We start from the raw sequence: 24,098 nt of genomic DNA, 5'->3' as shown, positions 1-24,098 counted from the left end.
GAAGATGTCGCTTATACATAGTTTTAATTCTGTGAAGGGATAATGCTGTCATTGCTGACCAGTTAGCAAAACCTAAGATTTGGATCACCAGAATTGGTACCAGAAAAATTTTTAAATGTTTGTGTTATAAATATAGAGAGGGCTTTGGTCCCCAGAATTGTTATTTGGGGTTATTGCATCTTACCTTTTACCTCCCACAGCCCAACCTTTGGTGCATAAAGTTTTGGTTGATTCCTTTTTATTGCATTCTAGTGGGAACTGGTTTCTCCACTCGTTCTCATTCTATGGTCATCTCAATTCCCTATTGTTCCTTGTGTCTGAGGATGCAGCTGGGTCTGAGCAGAAGAGAATGACATGAGAGATGTTGTCTTTAGTGCATGAGCTGGTTAAAGATAGAATCCTGTTTACTCTTTTCTTGATCAAAGCAAAAATAATTTAGGAGTTATGTGAGCAGGGCGTTTGTCAAGTACATAGAACTCAATATGTAGGTGTTTAACTTGCCTCTTACAAGCTTTGGGAAACTGGACTCTGGTGTCTCTTCTGTAATGAGTCTTTATCTCAAAGTCCTTTTCCAGAAACACTGTTCTCCGTAACCTGTCCAGATACGTTTTAATGTCTTGCTTGTTAATATGACTGCCAGCCTCTTGGAGAAGTGGAAAGTTGGAGCAATTTCTGATAGCAGGAATATGTGGACTCCAAGGTTTTTCCTCTAAAACGAATCTGTTGTGTAACACCAAAGCTGGCTCAGAATATGGGTACATAGTCCTGCCCTGAGAAGGTAGAAGAAAGGGAAGAGCCCAACAGGCAAGGGAGGGGGGAGTGCCCCAAAGCATAAGCCACACTATGCTGCAGTCAGCCTAAACCATAGCTCTGGGAAAGAATTTGTTGCTACCTATTTAGATCCCTGAGGAAGCACAGACCCCTGCCCTCCAAGGGAGGCTGTTAACTCTGGAGCAACCTGGAGATTATCTGCAGAGCTGGAGCAGAACCCCAAGGGAGCTCCATCTCTGCAGAATGTATACTGTCCTCTTCACCTCACATTGACCAGATGCTTAGGTTTGGGAGATCAGTAAAGGACTGAAGTTCCTCAAGGTAAGAAGACTCCCCTCCCAGGAAATGGACTCCTCCAATTTTCTCACATGATTATTCAGGCACTTTCACTTTTCCATATATAGGAGTCACTCAGGAGCAAGCTCTGGCCAGCCAGAGGGAGTGACATCTGTATTTGGCTCCCTCCCTCTGGTCTCACCCATCCTCACCTTACTCTCCCATGCTCGTGGGCAGTTAGGCAGAAGCGATCTGTGGCTCTGCCAAGGACAAGCCCCATTGGGTTTAAAGAGAAACTCAGGCAAAGTCACAGCCTTAAAATTTTCACTTTGAAGAAGCTGACTGGAGAAGTGTGGAAAGATGAATGGACCGGTGGATGGGCTGTGCGACCATTCTCTAAGTGAAGAAGGAGCCTTCATGTTCACCTCAGAATCTGTAGGCGAGGGACATCCTGGTGAGTAGGTTGTGCTGGACCGACTGGCGAATCCGTCATTCCCAGCCTAACCGAGGGAGTCTCCTTCAGCTGAGGTTTTAGAAACACTTTGTCTTAGTTATTATGAGGGATATCTGGAGAAACAGTGTGAAGCATTTTTCATTCTAGTAAGTTGTAGTTTCATAAAACAGTTACCCATTATGCTAATGGGAAACTGAGACTCATGAAGCAGAGGACCTGCAGCTGCTGCCCTGCCCACAACTGGCATCACTGCATGGTGGCTGCCGCAGAGAACTAGGGTTTTACACATAAAATGTATCATCAGATCTTAACTTTATATATATATATATATATATAATTTTTTTTTGAGTACAGGCTTAATCTTTATCAATGAGCAGCTTCAGTCAACAGAGAATGTTCCCTCAAACAAGGCCAGGGGTCATTAAGTTTGGCAGGTAAATCATGTGTAGTTTATGAATAAATGACAGTGCATTCTAATTGTTGCTGAGATAGACCTTTAAGTCCTGGAAGTCTCTGGTATCTTAGTTAAGAGAAGTTTAGATGACTTCTGGAAAAGTCAGGCAATTTTTATCCTTGAAAGGAGGTGGACAGTGATGTAGGGAAATGAGAGAGGCTCCTCAGTGGCAATGAGGTCAAGCATTGAGAACCTCAGGTTCTAGGACAGTGGTTCTCAAGCTTCAGTGAGTGCCAGGATCATCTATCTGGACGGCTCCTTAAAACAGAGTGCTAGACCCCACCCCCAGAGTCTGTGACTCAGAAGGTCTTGGGTGTGGCTTGAGAATTTGTCTCTCTAACAAGTTCCCAGAAGATGTTGATGCTGTTGGTCTGGGAACCACTTTGAGAACCAGCTGTTCTAGGAGAACCCTGGGTGATAGATTCAATGATTTATGTTCAAACACTTCTTAATTCATTTGAGCATTTGTGTAGTTTTAGGTAACTTACCACTAAATCTGCCTTTTTTCATCTTCCTTGTCTTTGTTCTTTCTTGAAGAGATTTAACTTCCGTACTTGATAACTCGGATTTGGACATCTCAATATACTACTGCTTTCATATGCTTCGGCCAGCAGTTTTCAAACTGGGAGGGGGATGATTTTCACTCCCCCCCTGCTCCTGGGACATTTCCCAATTTCTGGAGACATTTTTGGTTGTCACAACTATGGGAGGAGGGAGGGAGTGTGCTACTGGCATCTACTACTTGCAACAAATAGTTATCCATCCCAAAATGTCAGTAGTACTGCTACTGAGCAACAACTAGCCTTTCCCATTGTGCATAACTTTGTAGATTATAGATGAAGTAATCCCAGCAACTTCGCTATGTCTGACATCTTCTGGAGAGTTCCACGGCTTATGAAGGCCTTATACAAGTCAAGAGAAAGATTTACTCCACCTGGAGGACATGGGCCCTTTGGCACGTAGTGCTCCCAAGCAGGGCCCATTGTACATAATACCAGTCTGCTCAATGGGCAGAGAATGAAAACTCCAGCCAATCAATTGATTGTTTTGTCTGGTTAATGACAGCCTATCAGTTTGTCTGATTCCCTTTTCACTTGTCACTATGAATTAATTGCCCAAGTCAGTCAGTTTCCTCCAAAGTTTGGCAACCTTTTGCTTGTCTTTCCATGGCTGAATTGCTCTCCACCAGAAAGATAAAATTAACATTCCTTTTTCAATTACTAGGAAAAGCAACTATTGACTCTCTTTGGCCTACTAAATGATATTGATAGAAGCTTTAAAAGTCTAAAGAAACAGTTCAGAAAGGGCCTCCTTAGGCACTATTTAGTCTGTGGAGCTGTCTTGATATCCTGGCTCAACTCTAACTTTTTCTATGATGAAGTTGCATTTCCCTGTGCGGGCTGGGAGCATATGAACTGTCCTTTACACAAGCAGAGATAACCATGATCAGTATGTGAATAACTCCTGGGAGTCCTGGTGGGTAGGCCTAACGTGGCCATCCTATATTGATTTTAGGATATTTTAGCAGTGGGAGGCCTTCACTGGTAGAAGTGCACAAAGGTTGTAGACTCAGACAAATCTAGATTTACAATCAGGATCTGCCACTGGCAGGAAGATCGATAGGAAAAACTTTACGTATGTTTAATAGTAGTTTCTGAAGGTGAGATTAGAGAGTTAGCCTTTAATAGCAAATTAACATCTTTAATTACAGAATTAAATGTACTTTTGAGAGCAGATCTGCTTAATTCTGATCTAGATTCTTAATTTAAAAATGTATTAATCTATTAAGAACAGAGTCTGTGGGTATTTTGAACATTAAATGAGATATATTATGTGTAAATAGAGCTCACTTTTATTTCTGAATTTGAGAGCATTGACAATTCACATAACCCCGAAACAAGAGTGGATTTTCCCACAGTGCCATTTAGTGAGCCTTTAGTCCATGTAGAGTCTTTAAGGCAAATGGTAGAAGAATTAGATCAAATCCAGCTCATGTTGTCAGTCCCACCTAGACTGGGAGGCCAAACCCAGCTCTTAAGACATCAGGCATTAAAAAGCTGAGGGACAGTGGGGGAGGGCCTGAAGGTCACTTATGGACATGCTCTGCAGGGCAGCTGTGATGGGCAGGGTTCCTCTGATAGAATTCTTATGGGTGAGGTCATGGACTTGGGTTGTGGTGTTTTATACCCTGTGCATTGCATCTTATGGAACCTTCCATGCAGTACATCTTTATGTCTAGTCTGATTTTATGTCTTGGCACCTAATCATTGCTACTGACATTATTGACTACTCTGATTTCTGTTTCTAGGACTTTTCCAGATGTTAGAATTAAAGAGAATATATTGAGGAATGAGAGAAATTTTAGTTAGAAGATTGTGTGTACATGAGTGTGTTTAAGAGAGAGTAAGAGAGAATTTGTACACTTGAAAGAGCTCATTTTGGAATATATTTCTCTTTTTAGGTAATTCTATGACTTTACATAGTACACATCACCCAAAATTAGGCAGGAGTCCGAATAAATAAAAATTTCAAAATAAAGTTTTAAAAAGTGTCCTCTTCTCTTAGGTAGATAGATTTGATATGTACACTGACAAAATCTGTAATCATTTTGACATTTTCAGTGTGCTATACCTAATATTTCAGTGATTCTCATGCCTCGTCTTTCTTGTCCAGATAAGATCTGTGACCAGATCAGTGACGCAGTGCTGGACGCCCATCTCAGGCAAGACCCCAATGCCAAGGTGGCCTGTGGTAAGAAGCGCCTGCCCCTGTCCTGCTGGCCTGAGACGCTCACGGTGGGCACAAGGCCATGGGGTCATAAGCCTCCGTTTCAAAGTCTGTGTCCACTGGTCTGCAATGGGCTTCTTTATTTTGTAATCTTTCCGCTGTAGTAACAGGGAGGAAAAACATTTCTGACCATGAAACCAAGTTGGTAATTATTTTGCCAAGAATTTGGCATTGCATACCTCAGCAGCCGAATATGGTAAAGGGTTGGATTGGATGTGGCCTCCGACTCTTGTCTCCCTGGGACTGGGGATTACTCCAGAGCTCTCAGTGGAACCTTCCAGAGCAGACAAGAGAGCCTGGAAACCAGGGTAGCTGCCCAGGTGGTTATGAGCCGCTTCCCGGCTTAGGATGGCTGCACAGCTGTCTGCCTGTTTTCATTGTTCTCCTCCCTCCTTTATGTCTACCATTTAACAGCCATGGGGCGAGGCAGCATCTTCACCAATTGTTCTTAATTAAACTGATAGCTTTCCTAAGACGTTGTTAAAGCACTGAAACCTTTGTTCATATCTGCGTCATCCATTGTTTCATGGGGACTCACGCAGGCCAAAGATCTTTTTGTATTTTGTGCATATGCTCTTTGCCTGATGAACTCTCAGCAGCCCTCATTCAGCACAGCAGCAGAGTCAGGAACCCCGGGGCCTGGAGGGCCCCAGAGGTGATGAGGTCCAGCCCTTCTCACTGTACTGACGGGATCTTGGGTGCCATCTGCATTGGTGCCTTGGCCAAGGTCACCGGGCAGGGTGCCCTGCCCAGGCTGGAGACTGGAGGCCTGCCCCCTCCGTCAGTGTGGCCTCTGTCCCTGCCCAGGTGGAGCTTTCTCTCTCTGGTGGCATCTGAGCCCCTGGTCTTGATTACCACAGGGACATGCCCCTCTGAGGGTAAACTTCACCCCAATATCTGAGATAACTGGAGAGCAGTCTGACTTGCCTTGATCCTTTGATCAGGACCCCATTCCTTAAAACCTGCAGTGGAGTTTTAGCAATAAAGAGAGTGGGGAAGCCCTGACTTGCATTGACGGCATTCTTTGACAGCCACCATACAATCATCTCATTTTCATCCATACAACAGTTTCATTATTATCTTCATCTAACAGTTAAGGAAACTGAAACTTAAGGAGGCTAAAAAAGTTGCCCAAGATCATGCAAGTAATAAGTAGTTGGTCGGAAAACCCGTGTGGCCAATTCTTTCCAAAGCATAGTTCTCCAGGCAACATTTGACGACAGTGCTTGGCGCTGAATTTATTCTTTTTTTTTTTGGCATTCTTGTTTTCATTCTGTAGTCTATCCCTTGTAAGGCCTCTTGTGAGTCTCTTGATCAGTGCTGGGAGAGGTCCAGGAAGTTGGGTGCCCCTTGACTGGCCCATGCCGCTAACTTCTCCTCCTTCCCCTTTGCAGAGACGGTGTGTAAGACGGGCATGGTGCTGCTGTGTGGGGAGATCACCTCCAGGGCCATGGTGGACTACCAGCGGGTGGTGAGGGACACCATCAAGCTCATCGGCTATGATGACTCTGCCAAAGGTGGGGGCAGGGCCTGAGAGCCCAACGTGCTGAGTCACAGCTGAGGTCACTGGTCTCAGGGAAGTGCAAATACTACCTAGGCCCATCGGTCGGGTTCCAGGGTCAAAGGCTCTGGCAAAAGTATGACAGCCCTTAAAAAGGATGAACTGTGATGACATTGTGTTGAATGAAATAAGTTAGACACAAAAGGGACAGATAATGTGTGATTCCACTTATATGAAATAGCTGGGCTATGTAACCTCAAAGAGATAGAAAGTAGAGCTGAGACTACCAGAAGGAGTGGGAAGGGGAATGGGGTGTTAATACACAGTGGGTGCAGGGTTTCTGTTTGGGGTGATGGGAAAGTTCTGGTAACGGATGGTGGTGAGGGTAGCACAACATTGTGAATGTGATTCATCCCACTGAATAGTATGCATGGGAATGATTGAGAGGGGAAAATTTATGTAGTATTTATGTTTTGACAATTAAAAAACAAAAGAACAACTAAAGAGTCAATGACAGTTAAATATGATACATAGTAATGGACTGGATCTAGTAACGGCAGAGAAAAGGACAAAAAGGGCATTACCGGGACATATGAAAAAATTGCAAGGGAAGGGTCAGCCTGGAGGGGCTTTAGAGGCCCCAAGTGCCGGCGTGGATGTGCAGGCCCCGTGAACACTCACACCTGGAGGGCACGTCAAGGGCCCCTCATCCACACTGTATCTCTGGGTAGGGCTCTAGCCCCCAATTCTTAAAAGTTATCATGATGGCTTTTGGCATTATAAATTCAGATAATTCCAGTTTTAAAAGAAAAACTCCTTTTGGGTCTCAGTGTGACTCTCTCTGAATGGCCCGGAGTCGCCATAACGGATGTGGTGACTTTGAGTAGCGACAGTGAAGGTTCACTTCTAGACCTGCCTTCCTGGACTTAGGCGCGATCTGGACTCACAAACAGAGCCAGAACTACCTGAATGTTCCATTTCTGCCCTGTGACCCTTGCTGGTGGTTTAGCGTGACTGTGGCATCTCTGTGGCTGAGAGGAGGAGGGGATGGGTGACCGCCTTCCCCTCTATAAAGGCGTGCCCAGTCCCCACATGAGGGCACAGACGGGCCGGGATGACTCCCCAACAGCTCATCTCACTCGAGCTCATGAAAGTTTATTTTGGGTGTATCAAGAATCAGTGGGAAGGAACCAGTGAGTGCACGTCAGTTCCCCCAGTGAGGACACAGGGAGTATTCTTAGAGGAAACACGCTGTCCCCAGGGCAGGAGTTTCCTGATGGTTCCCATGCAGAGCCTGCACCCTGCTCTACAAGGAAAAGTCAAGTAGTTTACGTATGTTTAGATTTTATTCGAGAGCAGCACTTGCTCTGCAGCAGGTAGCAGGGAAATTTCCCAGGAGATAATGTTGCTTCGAAAGGAAGACGGGAGAGAGCCCAGCTCCATGGTGGGCCGTGCTTCCCACGTGTGCCTCGGGGTCGTCAGTGCCTGCGCCAAGGGGGTGCTGCCCCCATCCCCGAAACTCCATTTTTCCAAGTCACTTGGCACCCTTGGTTTCTTTCTGTTCATTTGTTTTTGTTTTGTGTTATTTTTTACTTATTTATTTTTATTAAAGAAGTTGTAAGTTAACAGAAAAATCATGCAGAAAATACGAGTTCCCATATACCTTCCCCTCCCAATATTAACACCCTGCATTAGTGTAGTCCATTTATTACAACTGATGAAAGAGTATTATTACAATTGTACTATTAACTATAGTCCATGGTTTATACGAGGGTTCCGTATTTGTGTTGTACAGTTCTATGTTGTTGACTTTTAAAAAATTTTTATTCTCAATATATATACACAACCTAAATTTCCCCCTTTGATGCACATTCAAATAGTTATTCAGGGCTGTTAATTATATTTGCAATGCTGTGCCTCCATCAGCATCATCCCACTACCAAAACTTTTCTATCAGCCCACAAAGAAACTCTGTACAACCTAATTGGCACCCCTGCTTGATGCTCAGTTCTGGGAAGATTTGTTAGAGATTAGGTAAAATGTGAAATGTTTAGCGTAGAGCTGGTGAGTCCTTTGGCCTTCAGTGGAGCAATGTGATGGGGGCGGTGGTTGGAACACAGCCACTGGGAGGCGAAGGGTGCAGGGAAGCTCACTGGGCTTTGGGCATGTGGGATGGGGTCGGGGAGGAGCATCAGTTAGGGTGTGGAGGTGGGAAAGTATTGTGGTTAGGGCTAAACCAGAGTTCATTTTGGCTCTAGGAAGGGTATGCGGATGGGATTTAAGGTGGCAAGGGCTGTGATCTTGCGAGGGATTTGGGTTTCATTCTTTGGGCAGAAGGTTCCCACTCAAAGCATTGTCATTAAAAATAATAGAGTGGATCTCTGTGTTTTTGTTTGTTTGTTTTGTTTTGTTTTAAGCAAGCCCAATCTGGCAGTGCCGATAGGAGAATAGACTAGAGAGTGACCATCAGGGTTTAGGGGAGAGTTCAGGGAGCGTGTCAACAAGCACTTGGCGTCGTCTGGGGGCGTCTGTGTGCTCGGCTCCTTGTTCTCCCAGTCCCCGTAGCTGAGCCCAGTGGAGCACAGAGGACTGGCTCTCTGTGCACTGGCCCAGCTTCCCCATGGGCTCCTTGGGCTCGGCTGCTGTTAGCCAAGGATTCCTTGAACCCGTTCCCATTTACTGAACTCAAGGTGGGGAGGGGAAGACAAGCCCTCTACCTCTGTGCTCAAACCTTGGGGATGGGCTGGGACCCTGAACTTTGCAAAGGGGGCCCTCAGCCCCAAGAGTTGTGACTTTTCCACTGGCCTCCATCCCTGGGCACCTCGGGACCAGGGGCCTCTTCCTCTGGGAGTCTCTTTGAGTAATTCATCTACACCGTACTTGCTCAGAACATTTAATATGTGGTTTCGGCATGCAACTGGGGTTCTGGACGACAGCATTAGAAGGGCCCTTGCTTTCCCTCGGTGCAGTGATTTTCAATTTGAGTTCTGGGGAGGGGCCTTGGGGGGACCCTGATGGGATGGGGCTCAGGGTCACCACCTGCTCTGCAACCAGAGCAGCCGTAGTGTTACCTGGTTATTATACTGCAGTTCTGGGTAGGGTATATACATATTTTAATCAAGGTATAATTTAATACATTGAAATGCATCATGTAGGATTTTGCTTAGCCAGAGTTCTGCATGATGGTGTGGAGAGGACACATGTCTGTCCCCACCTTGGGCCCCAGCTCTGGGCCTAGACTGGCTGGAGCGAGGTAGAGACTGCCCACCCCAGCCCTGAATGCCCTCCCCTAGGAAGCTCAGAGCCACCCCGGTCTGAAATGTCCACGCTCAGGCTCGCTTTCCCTTCTGCCTAGGCTTCGACTTCAAGACCTGCAATGTGCTGGTGGCGTTGGAGCAGCAGTCCTCCGACATTGCCCAGGGTGTCCATCTAGACAGAAGCGAGGAGGACATCGGTGCCGGGGACCAGGTATTGGCTCGGGGCTGCCCTGGGGCGTAGCCTGCCTCGGACCCGACTCCCACCCGTGCTGAGGGGCTGGCCGGCGAAGTTCACAGGGAGTGGAGGAGGTCACTCCACGGGGTAGATCCTCATCCTAGCATGAGAGCCACGGGGCGATGGGGGGCTCGTGTCGGGCCTGAAGCGAGTGGGCACCCCTTGCTCCTGGGAGGCTGTGGGCACTAGTGTGCCCCTCTAGGGTTCTGAAGGTCAGGGGCCATGTCTCACCCTCCACACGTGCAAACCACCCCAGGTTTGCCAATTTGAAGATGCTTAGGCTTGAAGACAGCTTTTGTACCCTCAGTCTCCAGTGGGTGCCAGCTGCTGTCTCTCCTGCCGCAGGGTTTGATGTTCGGCTATGCCACCGACGAGACGGAGGAATGCATGCCCCTCACCATCATCCTGGCGCACAAGCTCAATGCCCGCATGGCGGACCTGAGGCGCTCCGGCGATCTCCCCTGGCTGAGGCCCGACTCCAAGACCCAGGTGAGTGGCTTCCCTTGCCTCCCGCAGGCCCTGCACGGAGGCTGTGAGTGCCCCGGGGTCCTCTGGATTCTTGTCATTTCTAAGATCAGAGTGTGCCATCTGGGCACTGAAACATTTGCCGATTTTGAAGAGAACTGTTTATCTGACAGCTTCAGCTCAGCTCTAGATGACCCTCCCGCCCCATGACATTTAATTATGAGAAATTTCAAAAGTACAGAAAAGTTGAGAAGACAGTCGTGGATTTTTTTTCTTTTTTTTTGGCTTCCTGAGTGTATGCAATTCCTCTGGCAATTCCTCAATTCTTGCCCCAAACTTCCTAACCAGGCCGTCTGGTCACTGCCTTTGCACACACACGGTCTGCGCCTCCTGAATGAGGCTGCCTGCCCTGTCCACATCTTGCCGTGGCTCTTTCTCCTTGACTCTGTCCCCCACGAACAGGCCGTGTGTTTGTTGTTTCCACCTCCTCATCCCCGTGGCCCCGACCTCCGTGTGACCGGCGGTGTTGAAATCCGTCCCGGGGTCCACATTTGAAGGCCGTCGGTGATGTAAGCATTACCGCCTCGTGGTCTCTTCTCTGCCCCTACTCGTCCCAGGTCCTCCCCCTGACGGCCCCTTTTCTCTTGGTCCCCTCCCTGGTCTCTTTCTCACACTCCTCCAGGCAGTTCCCAAATGCTCGGCACCTCCCCCTCACACCCTCCACCACATTTGTGGATCCAGTTTCCACCTCCCCGTATGCAGCTCCCAAATCTTCAACCTGCAGGTCTCCCTAAGCCGTGAGCCCTGTTTTTCATTCACACGGTCAATGTTCCTGAGAGCCTGCTGTGCAGCCACACTGTCACCTCCTGCCCAGCTTAAGGGATGGACGCATTGCTGCCCTTTCCCCAGTCATGCTCAAGCTGCCTCTCCTCCAAATCCTTGCCCTGCCCAAGCCCAGCCTTTCCCAGTCAGACTCGTCTAATTTCCTAATACCTGCTCAGCATCTTCTACAGCTTCCTCCTTCTATGGAGAAAAAATCTCCACTTGCTCTTGTGGCATGCAGAACCCTCTATGGTCTTCCAACTTCACCTTCCTCTGCTTTCTCTCCTGCAAACCTTTGCTTGTCTTCTTTTATTCCACTCGTGTTAATCTTGTTTCTTAAGGCTTTGCATCTGTAATCCCACTGTCAATCCTCCCTGGCATCTTTCTCCGTTTCCTTCCTACCCATCAGTGGCCAGCACAATTGCCACTGCCTCATGGACATCTTCCTGGGCACTGCCAGACGGGGCCTGCTCTTGTCCCTGCACTCAGCATTTGGCATATGTTGATTTCTAGCATATGTGTGTGTGGCTCTGTCCCATTAATCCTGCTGCACAGAGACGGAGCCCTCTAGCCCCAAGGGTAAGGCCACACACAGGGCAGAGGCTGCATGAGAGCTGCACCGGGGCAGGAACGTGCAGTCTGGCACAAAGGGGACCGCTGTTGGGACTTCCTGTGTTTCCCACATGGCCCCCAAGGTGGGAAGCTGAATCGGCATTCTTGAGGTGATCTCTGGGGTTGGGGAGTGGTAGAGCTCAAGTGCACAGACTGCGGTGGTACCAAATGAAAGGGGCATGTGAATGTCTGCACCCCTGCCCCCACCTCCTGTACTGGAACTGAGCCATGATGTAGACATGGGGTGGAGATTCATGGAAAAGGAAATCCTAGAACAGGGATGAAAGGAAGTAAGTGGAGCTGACTGAGTTTTCCTTTTCTTTGTGTGAGTGAGGAATGGAAGATTCACTGGTCGGAGCTGCTGAAATGGGAACGACCTGCTTCATTTTGCTTAGATAAGAAATTAAAGGTTTCCAAGTCCAGGAGGCAGTGAGGGAGGGTCTTTAAGGGTCTTTCAGGCTCCTTTGGATACCCAGGTGTCCCGAAATGGGCAGGCCCTGTGCCAGGGGCTGGCAGAGGGGACGGGTCTGCTGGTGGAGGTCTCTAAGGACCTGCAGCAGGCCCTCTGGCAGCCGGGCTCGCTCCCCGTGCTTCCTAAGCATGTGCTGCACTGTGCCAGGAATGCTTCCTGGGCCTTCTTTCCTTGTACCCTGTTTGTAAAGGATTTCCATCATCTGACCAGTGTTGACTGTGAATGAGGTGAGTCCTTCCACCTGAACAAACTCTTGTTGCTGATACTGATGACCGCTGGCAGTAGGGATGGCTATTTTTATACCTAGTCAGGCCTGTATTTTCCACGGTGTTTCCCCCCACATCTTGCTGACACGAGGAGATAAGAGCAGTGCCTGGAACCGTTTGCTCTGCCACCCACTTCTCCAGTTCTACTGGGACACTGCCTAGGGTTTTGCTGGGGGGTGGGAATGGAGATGGGTCTTGGCAGCAACTCAGGGTGTGAGCCCCATCCTGACCCACGAGGCAGGGGATCTGCTCCTAGAGCCCGCCGTGGGGCAGCCCTCCTGGAGGCCCTCACCACCCAGCCCAGCACCTCCTCCCGGAGCCCTCTGGCATTCGAGCGCTGCTCTCAGTCCCTGGCCAGCTCTGTACATTCTGCTGCTCCCAGTAGGGGTCAGGGTGGGTATCACGTGGGCAGGGCTCTTTTCTGTCCCATCTTCTGGACCCCATCCCCTTGCTCTTGGGCCAGGCTGGATGTAGGGTAGGAGCAGGAGTTCCATTCAGATCCATGTCTAGCTGATGGATAGCTGAGGGACCTTGGGCCCTCACAGGCACAGCCCCAGGGCACAGTTTGCTGCCCTGGGGTCCCGCAGAGGCCCTGGGGTAGGGAGCAGTCCTGCTTGCACCACAGGCCCCTCATTGCCTCTAGGTACTATTCTGTGGGTCCACGTCACCTCGGGCAGCAGGGGGCCTGGGGTCCAGCATGTCCCTTGGGTCTGGTGTGGCAGCCTAGTGCTGGCCAGAGCCCCTAGCTACCAAGCCATGCAGCTCCTGCTCAGAATCCCAGCTCCCCTGGCTGTGTGATCTTGACCAAGGTATGTACCTTCTTGCCTGAAAGATGGAGATAGGACCAGCTTCTCGTAGGACCAGCTGTTTATCTGGTGACTTCTAGCTTTCAGTGTGGCTTCTAGCATACAATGCATGCTCAACCAAGTTTAGCTTTTTACCCCAGACTCCTCTGCCTCCTCACCACCTCCTTCCCTCTCACTTTGGAATCCTCAGGTCCCCAGGCTGCTGTCCTTTGTTACCAAAACAGATCACTCTGTGACATTGTTTTCATGCTCACTGATAATGTTAGGACAGGACAGAGTCCATGGAGAAGCATTTTATCTGGGTTGCAGGGTAAATAACACAAGCTTTTGGGTGAGGCAGGGCAGAGCTGGGCTCTTTGACATTTCACAAACTGTGACTTCAGGTGAGTTGTTTCACTTCCCATAGCCTCAGTTTCTTCATTTATAAAATGGGATAATAATATGTCCATCACTGTGATGTCTTATATCGATTGATGATGCATACAGTGGGTGCAGAACTGGCCCATAGTGGTAAGGTCCCATGCAGCCTGTCCTGCAGGGGATTTTCAGGCAGCTTCCTTCCCCCAAGGTGTTCTCTGCTCTTCCTTTTTTTTTTTTTGACAAAATGCCTGGAGGCTGGCAAACCGGACCTTGCCGTTCCTTCTACTTCAGCCACCCAGGACTGGGTCCGCCCATCCTGTCCCTACAGTAGGCAAGTCCGCTGGCCCCGTGTGCATCCAGAACTCCTCCACTGCGGGTGCTGGGACAGCCAAGGGTGCATCACGGAGGGTCAAGACAAGGCTTTGGCTGGGGAGACGTTCAGTGGCAGCCAAAAGCCTCTGAGATGGAAGGGGAGGCGCCTGCTGGGTCACAGGTTGAGAGGAATCACTGCGAGGCCTGAGTCTCTAAGTGGTTCTAATTGTGTGGCAATAGCTCATGCCTTAGGTCCACCATCCGGTGGGAGCCGTGAGAGCCCTTGGAGCCCAGGCAGCCTCCTGGGGATCGGTGCACCGCAGCTCAGGGAGGGGCCTCACCACACTCCTGCTCGCCCTCTGCACCGCAGGTGACCGTCCAGTACATGCAGGACAATGGCGCAGTCATCCCCATGCGCGTCCACACTATTGTCATCTCCGTGCAGCACAACGAAGACATAACCCTGGAGGACATGCGCATGGCCCTGAAGGAGCAGGTGATCTGGGCAGTGGTGCCAGCCCAGTACCTGGATGAAGACACCATCTACCACCTGCAGCCCAGCGGGCGCTTTGTCATCGGAGGCCCCCAGGTGCACCCTGGTCTCTGAATAAGGCTCTGTCCTCGTTCGTGCTGTCCCTTACCTCCCCCAGCACTAAGACCGTGGGAGATGGCTTTGGGTGGCTCAGGCAGGGCTGACCATGGACTCGCTGTGAAGTCAGTGAATTTCGTCCCTGGCCATGCAGTCAGCTCACTTTCCTTGGGGGCCTACTGTGTATCAGTCACTATGCAAGGAATGGGAACATGTCCCTGGGACTCCCCTACTTGGTGCTCCAGACATCTGAACCGGCCTCACAGCTGCCCACAGCTGGCTGGCTGCCCTCCCTGCCCTGGTCCTGACCCACCACTGCGGTGCTCACTCGGACTGACCATTCCCAGGTGGTCCTTGCCAGGCTTTCGCCAAAGGCTGCCTCCAACTTTGGGGTCCTGTGGGCACCAGATGGGTCAGGGGGTTCTAGGGTGGGGACACCGGCTGCCCCCCTAGCTCCTGCATCTGCCAGAGTGAGGAAGTGGAAATGGGGCAGAGGACCTCGGAGAGGCTGCTGGCTGCTGCCGGGGTGGCCTCAGCGGTGGATGTGTGGCCAAAAAGCAGCCCCCAGAGCAGTCCTACAAAGCCAAGCCCCCAGAGCAGGTGTATTGCAGAAACACAGGTGAAAGAAACAAAAAGCTGATTATTTTGTTTCTTGCGGGACTTCTCAAAGCCTAGATATACTAGTGAGAGCTGTGGCTATCCAAGAGAGGGCTATAGTGTGCAGGCTTTTCCCCAATCATCTAACACAGAACACCTTTGCCCTTTTAAAGATGCCTCTGTTGACTGGTGTTGCCCAGAGCAGATGCTTGAGGAAACGGGCAACAAGACATTTGTTTCATGGCACCAGGTGGTGCCACAGCCCCGGGTGGCACTTATGTCAGCACAGCTCCCTCCTGCAGTCGGATTTCTCCAGTATAACTGAGCCATAGATACAAAGGCATTAGGAGCTGGCTGTGGCCCCAGAGGACCTCTGGAACTTTCTGATGAGCCCTGGCATTCCCTGACTTCCTTAGCTGTCCAGTGCCTGCAGTGGGATCAGAGCCCAGGGTTTCTGCCTGACTTCTAGCCAAAGGCTCTTTGAAAAATGCCCACAGGCAACTCCTGGGGTTTCCGTCCAGTGGCCATGGCAGTGCCTCAGCCACCGGGGGCAGGGAAGGGGGGCTCTGGTTCTCGTCTCCTCCCTCTGTCCCAGCCATACACCCTGCCTCTGGAGCTGAGGCTCTTCCTTGGCCCCACAGGGGGACGCGGGCGTCACTGGCCGTAAGATTATCGTGGACACCTATGGCGGCTGGGGAGCTCATGGTGGAGGGGCCTTCTCCGGGAAGGACTACACCAAGGTGGACCGCTCGGCAGCCTATGCTGCCCGCTGGGTGGCCAAGTCGCTGGTGAAAGCCGGGCTGTGCCGGAGAGTGCTTGTCCAGGTAGGTGGGCTTCCTGCACTCTCACCGTGTGTTCCCGTCCCAGCCAGGGGCCCAGGACCTGCTCTGCCCTGAAGAAGGAGAGGTGGGCTTGGTGGAAAGCCAGGTACTTTGGCCCAAGGTTGTGACTTTGTGTGTGCTGGGCCCTGTGGCAGGTACCCAAGAACCTGGGTGAGGGAAAGCAGAATTCCTCAGGGACAGAAGCGGCATGTACAGAAACTGCCAACGTGAAGACCACAGTTTTCTAGGCAGACAAGGTGGGGGGAGCCTGTTGGCAACGGCTGTGAGGTTCCAGCCACCCCTTGCTGAGGACATCGCGGTGGTTCTGCGAGGGGGCAGACTCCTGCACAGAGGCTGCGGCCCCTGACCCCGGTCTCTTCTGGAAGGTTTCCTACGCCATCGGGGTGGCTGAGCCGCTGTCCATCTCCATCTTCACCTACGGAACCTCTCGTAAGACAGAGCGAGAGCTGCTTGAAGTGGTGAATAAGAACTTCGACCTCCGGCCTGGTGTCATTGTCAGGTAGAAGCGCCACCACACTGCCGTCAATCAGGCCTTCCCCTCCCTTTCCCAGATGTTCAGCGGGATGGAAAGGGAAGCAGAAAGAAGGGGTTTTCAGCCTCTCAGAAACAGGAGGCTCTCCAGATGCTCGGCCCAGCACAGTATACACCCCCAAATGCTGGATGTCTGATTTTCAGGTCAAAGGAGGCCATGCGAGAGCCCTGTGGGCCCAGTGGATGATAACTCCAGGGGGAGCATTAAATAAAAAGTCCTATTTTGAAATAACATCAAACTTATAGAAAAGTTGCAAAAATAATGCAAAAATAATAAATGGAACTGCAATGTACCTCCCTACCCAGATACCCAAATTTACCAACTATTAGCATTTTGCCACATTTGTTATATCATTCTATCTATCTGTCTGTGTCTGTCTGTCTGTTTTCTAAACCTTGGGGAGCAGGTTGCATACATCATGCTCCTCTAACCCTTAACACTTCCATGTGTAGTTTTCCTGAGAACAAGGACACTCACTTATGTAACCACCTTAAGAACAGCTGTCATGTTCTAGAAACTTAACATTGATAAAAAGCCCAGCGTCCATATTTTAATTTTCCCAGTTGTCCCAATAGTCCTTTTGGGCCTTTTCTCCTCCATTTTTAGATCTAGTCCAGGATCATGTCTTGCATTCCACTGTCGTTGTCTCTCCTTAGTCTCTCCCTTTTTAAAAAATTGTGGCAGCATATATTCAACACAGCACTTCCCGTCTCAACCACGCCCTAGCATACAACTCGGTGGCATTAATCGTGTTCACAATGTTGTGCTACCGTCGCCACCATCCAGTCCCAAAACTTCCCGTCTCCCAGCGGGGCCATCTTTCAGCAGACAGGAAGCTGGGGGATCTCAGGAAAATAATTACAAAGCCAAATGATTGAGAATCGGATCAGCACATCTGTTCCCACATGCTCCCGCTTCTAATGCCACCCCTGCTTTCTGGAGCTGGTGGGGCTGGTGTTGGTCTGGGCCTGGGTTGGTGGAGCCAAGAGGAGAAAGGCACAGTGAGGCCCGAGTTCAAATCCTTGTTCTGGGAGCATCTGCGGGATCTGGGCCTGACCTTATACCTCTGAGCCCCTGTTTGCTCAGCCATGACACGGGTTAGGGGTGGTCACCTCCTAGGACCGTGGTGTGTGTATGTAGGATATTTGTATGAGGAACTGTTCTGGGGGTGGTGACGCTCCACACGAGGGACTGTCATGGTTTGACAAACTCTCCTGGGCTCAGAATTCAGAGAAGGAAACTCTGCTCCTTTCCCACTTTAAAATGACCTTTTCTTGTGCTGTCCATGCAGGGATTTGGATTTGAAGAAGCCCATCTACCAGAAGACGGCCTGCTACGGCCATTTCGGAAGAAGCGAGTTCCCATGGGAAGTCCCCAAGAAGCTTGTGTTCTAGAGCTGGTGGGAGCTGGGCCTGGCCTGCGGAGGACCTGGCCCCCCTTGGAGGCCTCTGGGTGACTGTGTTCCCCTACTCCATGATCCCAACACTCAAACCTCCCAGACACCCCCCTCCTCCTCTGAGGCAAAGCCAGGCCCTCTAATTTAACCCTATCTTGCCAGCACTGTAAATGGTAGGAAGTAGGTGGCTTCCTGGTGGCAGGGGTCCGGTCTCTTTGCGGGGATAGTCATAATGTTCCCCTGCCTCTCTCTCAGACCAGGGTGATGTTAATTTACCAGAAAAACCACCCCTGTCAACCATGCTCCTCTGCCCCCGTGGCCTGGACCCTTATCATCTCCCTCCCCCTCCCCTCACCTCTCCCCACCCCACATCCCGCCCCACATCCACCCCCCACCACCACCACCCCAGCTTGAGTGGAGGCCACCATGCCCTGCAGATCTCAGTGTCCTTGTGTCTGGGCTTGCTGGGCTCTCCACCATGTCCCCAGCCAGTGGGCTTCACAAAGCCCCTCCCCCTCTGGCAGGGACAGCAGGAACTGAATCCCCTAAGCATTACAGTGTGCGAGCCACTGAGCTAACTAATTACTGACCTCATTTCTTCTTCACTGCAACATAATGAGGTTACACTTTTTATTATCCCCATGCACAAAAGGAGAAACTGAGGCACAGCCCATGTAAGTCACTTTCACAGGGTAACCCTAGCCAGCGCATCAGAGCTCCAGTCCAGGAGCCTTGGCTCAGGAGTTCATACCCACCAGTCTCGTGCCCCAGACAAGCCTGAAATGTGAAAAAGCGGGTTGAAATGAGGCTGTGGGCTCTGTACGAAGGGCCTGGGGTTGCTGACACCCAGGGAATAACCCATGGGCTCTTGATGAGCCCTGGGCAGTGGTCTGCAAAGTCCAAGAGGAACCAACGGATTGTTTCATTTGCTACCTTTCAGAAGAAGATTCAGGGTGAGCAGCCTCTCTGGGCCCATGGGCTGACCTGGAGTCCCAGTTTCCCTCCTCCCACCCTTGCAGGGCCATGTACGGGTTGGGTTTCCAGACCTCAGAGGATGGCAGGGTGCGGGGCCAGATGAAGTACTAGCCCCAAACTCACCTGTGCTTGTAGCACAGGTGTCAGCCCCTTCGACAGGGACACTGCACCGGTGTCCTTCAAGTCTTTCTCCTTCTGTGACTCCTTTGCAAGCCCTGAAGGCTGAGCACTATTAGCGTAAGTGGGTAGTCTCAGCTGCTGCTTCCAGAGACGCCAGTCCTAAGGTTCCAATAGCTAATGTTAGAGACCAAGATGGCAGGGCTTGCCATCTAGTGGTGGGCAAGTCGGCTTAGATCATGGGAAGAGTCTGTGTTCCCAGGCACTTTTTTGGGGGTGTTGGGGGGTGAGCAGGTCTGCTGCCGGGGGCCTATGTGGCCCCCAGTGTGCCAGGTCTGTGGCTTCCCTCACTTGCCCTCCTGTCCATGGCAGCACAACACGCCCAGCTATCTTCAGCCTGGCCCCTCCTGGTGGCACATCTACCTTCTCCCCACCTCCCAGGACCGCAGGCTTGGGTTGGGACCTCCGGGAGCTCCAGGAGAACCCTGGGGAGTTGGCTTCTTTCCGGAGTACATGGTGCTGGCTCCAGCTGGGAAAGGCAGCCCAGGAAAGCTCATCTGGGGAGCAGGCAGCCGGCACCTGGGCCCTTGGCCTGGAGGAAAGTTCTTCAGGGCAGGAAAAGAAGCCCAGATTACTAGAAAGCCCTGGAGCTCACGTAGGACATGATGCTCTATTGGTCTCTCCACCAGGAGAAGTCTTGAGTCCCTTCCAGTAGCGGGTAAGTCCTGGGCAGGGTTGGCAGGTGGCTGATCCTCTAACTGAGGCCACATCAAAGTGAAAATTCCAGATTTTATACTTTTCCCACCCCCTAGAGAAGATCTTTTTGGTCAACATTTTTGTAAACAAATGTTTGTATGAAACTAGAGCCTGTATTTGTTAGTAGTACCTGCACGGACAGTGAATAAAACCCCAAGGAAAAACTGCCTCATGGTTAGTTTTTGTCTGCAAAACCCCAGAGATGACACTACCCTGGTCCCTTTCTCCTGTAGCAACATTACCTCATTCTCCATCCCCGGGCAGAATTGGGGGTCCTCCCTCTGGGTTCCCCCAACCTGGGGACCTGCAGTTCTGCCTAGGAGGGGCACAGCCATGGTGGATTAAGTTTTTCTCACCCACCGACTATGGTGCTGCCCTTGCATTACCTCACCACTCACCATGGCCGTAGGTATTTGTAGTAAACCTTCCCCTACATGTGGGAAACCCAGGCTCTGAGGGTCAGGAATGTGATCAGGGCCATGTGGCTGGCGAGTGACTGTGCCTGGCTGCCCCTGGTCCTTGTGTGTCTCGTTGCTCTGCCCCTTCTTGCCGCATATTATCCGAGGAAAGGCTGCTCACCGCGGCACCGGGGCAGCAGGTGTCCAGTGGTGGAAGTTGCTGAGGGAAATCTCCCTGCCAAAGGGGTTTGGATGGCAGAGATGAGCCAACCTTTAAATGGGTGCACCCTTCCCTTTCATGGGTCTTCAACTGTGAGGAGAATAAACAGGCGATTTTTCTTTACCAGCAAAAGCCCCTTCATTAGCCCCTGGAGAGGTAGCCCCGCAGGCTCGGGCAGCCTGGGCCTGGTGGTGCAAGATGCGCTGCTTCCTGAGAGCCCTGCAGGGGGGCGGGGCCGGGACGCCTGCGTGGCTCCTCCCCCGCACTGGGTGATGCACCGAAGATGCGGGGGCCTTGGAGAGGGGGCCAGGCAGGGCAGAGGTGCAGGAAGGCCTGGGAGGCCACCCGCGTGGACTGTGCAGCGATGTGCATTGCACAGGCAACGAGAGACTCACGAAACACGTTGGAATGGGGGACGGGGCAAAACCATGGGCTCCACGGGCACAAAAGGCAAAACGGTGAGTGAGCGCAAGGAGAATCAACCTCCCAGACGTGAGACCGTAAGTGTTAAAGTGTCAGGGCAGTGAGGAAGTAGCAATGGAGAGCCAGAGGCAATGGCCAGGAAACCCAGGGGAGCAGGTGTCCTGGGAAGCCAAGGGAAGAACTGTTTCGAGGATTAGGAAGAGATCAACTCTGTGAAATGATACTGATGAGTTAGATGAGGTGAGTCCTGAGATTGGCCACTGAATTCAGCAATGTGGAGGCCATTGTGGCCTGAAAAAGGGCAAAAATGCAAAATGAAATCCAAGGAGCGTGGCCAGGCTGTCCCTACCCCACATGCCTGGCCTCTGCCCACCTCTCTGCCCTCATTCTGGGCTCTTCTTCTCCTCCTTCACCACAATCCAGTCTCTCTGGCTTCTTTTGTTTCCCCAAATAGACCAAGCTCATCCCTGCCTCAGGACCTTTGCACGTGCCATTCTTGCCTGCCTTGAATGGCTGCCCCATCTCATCCCTGAGGTTTCAGGTGAAATTTCTGTGCTTCTGAAAAGCACTTTCCCTGTAAGCTCTGTTCTCTACTTCATTACATTTTCAGCTTCTTATCCAGTGCTTAACACGGGGCGTCATCTGTTTCCCTTTTCACCAACCTGGGACCCATCCCCCCTCTACCCCACCTTCTTCCCAGGTGGTTCCTCTGAATCCTCTCAGTCTCAGTTTACAAGTCACCCTTCAGAAAGACACTGTTAACACACCCTCTACAAATAATGCCCAACCCCTCTTTCTCTGTTTGGTACAGCTATCAAAGTTGCATTGTTTTGTATGTCAGTACTTGCTAGTTTATAGCTGTCCGCCCCACAAGACTTGGAGCTTCTGATGTCTGGCCTTGTCTGCTAGTTTATACTTGGTCACTGTGCAGGGCCTGGCACTGAGGAGGTGCTGGACTTAGCTCTGGTTGCATCCAAGAATGCATTCTAAGGGGATTCCTGCCCTCTGAGCTCCTCTTAGCAAAGAGGTTCTGTGAGAGACAAAGAAGCTGCTTCCCTCTGGTGGGTTCCCTGCCAGGCTCAGTTGCCCAGAGATGAGTTGGCCTTTTTAAGCACCTGTTAAGCATAAGTGAAGAGCTTAGCTTTATGACCATGAGGATTTACACAACTATCACTTAGCACTTTTATTTAACAGAATTGAACATGGGTTGACAATGAGGCAAAGAACCCACTCTCTCCATTTCCCACAAATGTTCCAGAGGAAGGCAGAAAGGAGGTGTGAACCAAGGATGGCACAGTGGAAGCTTGATCTGAAAGACATAAGGGGTGTTTTTCAAGCTGGTAGCAGATGCAGGAGTGAGATTATATGACGAGACTCTGGGAGAGAGAATTAGCAACTCAACCCCAGTGGTTGGTTGGGGTGAAAAGTTAGGGGCAAGATCCTTAGAAGAAAATTTCCCCAATGATAAATTCCCGATAACAGGTATGAGCTGGGAACAGTGTGAGAAAGTATGACAGACACCTGGCCCTCCTGCCTTGTCCTCTGCTGTCTTCACGGTACAGGGTTTAGAGAAATAAGGAAAAGGGGCTGTGTTCTAAGTTCAATTCACATCACCCCCAGACACAGGAAAGTGGGGGTAGATAAATAATTCAGTGGGAACCAGAAACCAGCCAGAGGGAACAGGAGAGTTTATCACCCCAGGAATCTGCAGCAGTCGTGGCATTGTTCATTCTCTACAGTGTGGGACATTGCATCAGACTCATTTGATGTGACTCGCACAGGACAGGGAAACTCAGAAATCATCAGGGAAAGAACTTGCCAAATCTGATTTCATTAAAATGAACTTCTTGTGCATTAGGGGAAACCACAAATAAAAGTAAAAAAGATGTGACAGAATGGAAACCATCTGCAATGCCAAATTGAATGAAATGCAGATCCACAAGGAAGCAACAAAACCCCTGCAGAAAAGGGAAAAAATATAACGTGTAAGGAAGAGGAAAAATAAATGTAAAGGAAGAATGGAAAAAGCCATGAGAAATGAAAAGTTACTCAACTTCACATTTCAAGAAATAAAATCTTTTGAAAAATGCATTATAATAAATATCTTGGCAAACTTGATGGCCAAACAAAAAAGTTCCCCAAATCCAGGGCAGGCCCTCTCCACTATGTGGGACCTGACTCCCAGGGGTGTAAATCTCCCTGGCAACACAAGATATGACTCCCGGGGATGAATCTGGACCCCACATCGTGAGATTGAGAACATCTTCTTGACCAAAAGGGGGATGTGAAATGAAACAAAATAAAGCTTCAGTGGCTGAGAGATTCCAAATGGAGTCAAGAGGTCACTCTGATGGGCATTCTTACGCACTATATAGATAATCCTTTTTAGGTTTTAATGCATTGGAATAGCTGGAAGTAAATACCTGAAACTATCAAACTGCAACCCAGTAGCCTTGACTCTTGAAGGCGATTGTATAGCAATGTAGCTTACAAGGGGTGACAGTGTGATTGTGAAAGCCTTGTGGATCACACTACCTTTATCCAGTGTATGGATGGATGAGCAGAAAAATGGAGACAAAAAACTAAATGAAAAGCAGGGTGGGAGGGGGGAGTGTTTTGGGTGTTCTTCTTTACTTTTATTTTTTATTCTTATTTTCACTTTTTCTGGTACAAGGAAAATGTTCAAAAATAGACTGGGGTGATGAATGCACAACTATATGATGGTACTGTGGACAATTGATTGTACACTTTGGATGATCGTATGGTATGTGAATATATCTCAATAAAATTGAATTAAAAAAAAAAATCCAGGGCAAGCAAAGATGGAAGGAAAAGGGTATTCCCAGAAACAGTTAGTGGGGGTTTAACTTGGTACAAACTTTCTGGAGGTGAATTTGGTTCTTGTCTCTTGAAATTTAAATGTCATGTTGGTTGGTGGATAACCTCGGGTCAAAAGTATCATCAAGATAGAGGCGGCCCTTTGCTCCCAGGCCTGGGGAGTGGGGGCAGCCCGCCCTGGCCTGAGGACAGCGAGAGGCCGAGGTCAGTGTGTGCCGAATGGGACAAGGTAGGGGTGGGGTGGGGGAGAGCTTTCTGGAAAGTCCACATCAGTTCTTGACAACCCAAGAGCAGGGCACACCTCTTTCAGCCTGGGTGTGTGTATGTATGAGCTGTTGCTTGGATGTTTTCAGGAGTCACCACGGAATGGCCCTGGCACCCCTAACCCCTCTTTCCCAAGCCAAGACTGCAACTGCTGAGCCAATCGTGGCAGCCTGGGAGCACCTTGGAGATGCTATTGAGAGTCCCATGTTACAGATGAGGAAACCGAGACTCAGGCAGATAAGGTCCCTTCTGAGGGCCACCGCCCTAATAAAGAGCAGAACCTGTCCTGAAGCACGATTAG

General features: G+C 50.3%; 1 protein-coding gene across 1 annotated transcript; it reads left to right on the top strand.

The window, feature by feature from the left end:
- Positions 1-1,189: 1,189 nt before the first annotated feature.
- Positions 1,190-19,821, top strand: MAT1A (methionine adenosyltransferase 1A). The gene is made up of 9 exons (XM_037805092.1): positions 1,190-1,501; positions 4,629-4,706; positions 6,137-6,259; positions 9,599-9,711; positions 10,081-10,224; positions 14,221-14,439; positions 15,678-15,860; positions 16,244-16,377; positions 17,702-19,821. The coding sequence occupies exons 1-9, from the start codon at positions 1,408-1,410 to the stop codon at positions 17,802-17,804; spliced, it is 1,191 nt and encodes a 396-aa protein (XP_037661020.1). The 5' UTR covers positions 1,190-1,407; the 3' UTR covers positions 17,805-19,821.
- Positions 19,822-24,098: the final 4,277 nt, after the last annotated feature.

This window comes from Choloepus didactylus, chromosome 15 (genome assembly GCF_015220235.1).
Source record: "Choloepus didactylus isolate mChoDid1 chromosome 15, mChoDid1.pri, whole genome shotgun sequence".
In the NCBI taxonomy this organism is placed as follows: Eukaryota; Metazoa; Chordata; class Mammalia; order Pilosa; family Megalonychidae; genus Choloepus; species Choloepus didactylus.
This window is presented reverse-complemented; position numbering and strand designations above follow the sequence as displayed.